At 38.2% G+C, this 1,805-nt stretch overlaps 1 protein-coding gene across 1 annotated transcript; it reads left to right on the top strand.

Moving 5' to 3' along the window:
• Positions 1–1,082: 1,082 nt before the first annotated feature.
• Positions 1,083–1,805, top strand: LOC128740334 (uncharacterized). Its single transcript, XM_053835872.1, has 2 exons — positions 1,083–1,684; positions 1,745–1,805. The coding sequence occupies exons 1-2, from the start codon at positions 1,083–1,085 to the stop codon at positions 1,803–1,805; spliced, it is 663 nt and encodes a 220-aa protein (XP_053691847.1).

Raw genomic sequence — 1,805 nt, 5'->3', positions numbered from 1 at the left:
ATTGAATCATAATTTTAAATAAAAGCTGAAAAGGACCTAAATACACCTCGAATTAAATAGTAAAACTTAGATAAAATTGACATAAAGCTGGCTTTAACCAGGATATCGTTAGCAAAAAGCAGTAAAAAAGTAACACAAATATTAGACGAAATATTAATAAATTGAAAAAATCAGTTTCAAAGAAAACTGAAGTAAAAATTAAAAAAAAATTGAAAGAGTTGGAGTTTTTTTTCTCCATCCAGACAATTTTTTAAAATCAGTACACTAAGAAAACTTTTCGTATAGTTTCTATGTGTCCCACATATAGATTTTTGCAATGTGCCCAGTAAATGATCTTTATGTGCCAAACAGTTATCATTTATGTGCACGCGAAAAACTTGCACATACTATTAATATGCGTATAAATTTTATGTGTATTTCTGGCAGGATTGTGTTTATATGCGGCTCATGATAATCATATGGAATTTCATATGGAAATTTACTATGATTAGTTATGTGCAGAATATTTTGAGTGTAGGTATTACCCTATTAGAAGGTAATTATCTATATTTTTTATTTGTTATAATGAATTTATACCGATCAGTTAGGAAAGTCATGACATTTTTGCTATTACTACCCAGTATGGATGACGCTGGGATCAAGCAGTAGTAGCATCTCTGTCGGTGGCAGGTTGTGGAAAATTGAACCGATATAACGGAATAGTTGCCAATAAACATCAGCATCTGTGGCTCGAGCAGCACGTGCCAATAATCATAGTCCAACCCACCACTCACCGATCGCGGTCATTTAAGCTGCCGGTGGTACATAAGAGAAACCCGAAAGAAAGTAAACCTCCATTCCAGTATTTTGTTGCATCGCGACACCTCCTGCAAACGAAAGAAAAGGTAAAACAACGGTGGCAAACCGTTGAACACACGAGTGACGATTAGAGCGGGATAGCGGCCAATTCCCAGTTAGCGGTCGGGATGCTGGGTCTTGTGATTCATTTCGGTATCACTTCTGCATCGCGTAAGGTCGTTTCTGGAAGGCGGTCCGCAGTAATCGAGTTTACCAATTGAATTGAGCAGTGTGTTTTTATTGCAATGTCCAAGGATATATGCAGATTGTTTTGGTTGGCGGCCCTTTTGGTAATTAAACTGAGCAGTGGCCTGCCGGTGTTAACCTACGACGATGATTATGAGAGTAATGAAGATGACTACGATGTGATATTTGACCAACGCCAAAATGGAACCGAAAACATGCGCTTTTCTGTGGACGGTGTTGTTATTGCTGTTCCCTCCCCGCCAAGTCATTCGGATATTAGTACCTTAGCTGGAGCGGCATTTGTGGAAATTCTCAATGCTCAGCTGGCTGCCATGGAACACGATAGCTCGGATGAAGAAACTAGTAGCCCAAGTACTACTACGACGTCCACTACCACAACGACTACAACCACTGCATTGCCAATCTATCATGATCAGCTGATTCCTGCGAATTTCCTAGGCCAAAGCTTGTCATTTTTGTTCAATAAAGGTGCCGAGATTCCAATTAAAATTGCATCGGAATTGAAACCACTAAGATCAGGTAAACCAACTCTCATGCTGATCAAGAAAAGGGAGGATGATGATGATGAAGAATATAATGATCCAGAAATCGTTGAGCCTGTTTCCAATGTGCCGAAGAAAGCTTTGAAACATAAGCGAAGGTAATTAATGTTACACCCATTGGTAATTTTTCAATTTATTTTTATTTTCAATCTTTGTAGGTACAAGTTGAAGATGGCTAATCTGTTAAAACCTCTATTGCAAAGGACTAATGTAGCTTAA

This window comes from Sabethes cyaneus, chromosome 3, assembly GCF_943734655.1.
Source record: "Sabethes cyaneus chromosome 3, idSabCyanKW18_F2, whole genome shotgun sequence".
NCBI classification, from domain to species: Eukaryota; Metazoa; Arthropoda; class Insecta; order Diptera; family Culicidae; genus Sabethes; species Sabethes cyaneus.
The sequence above is the reverse complement of the archived record's forward strand: the minus strand, read 5'-3'. Positions and strand labels throughout refer to the sequence as shown.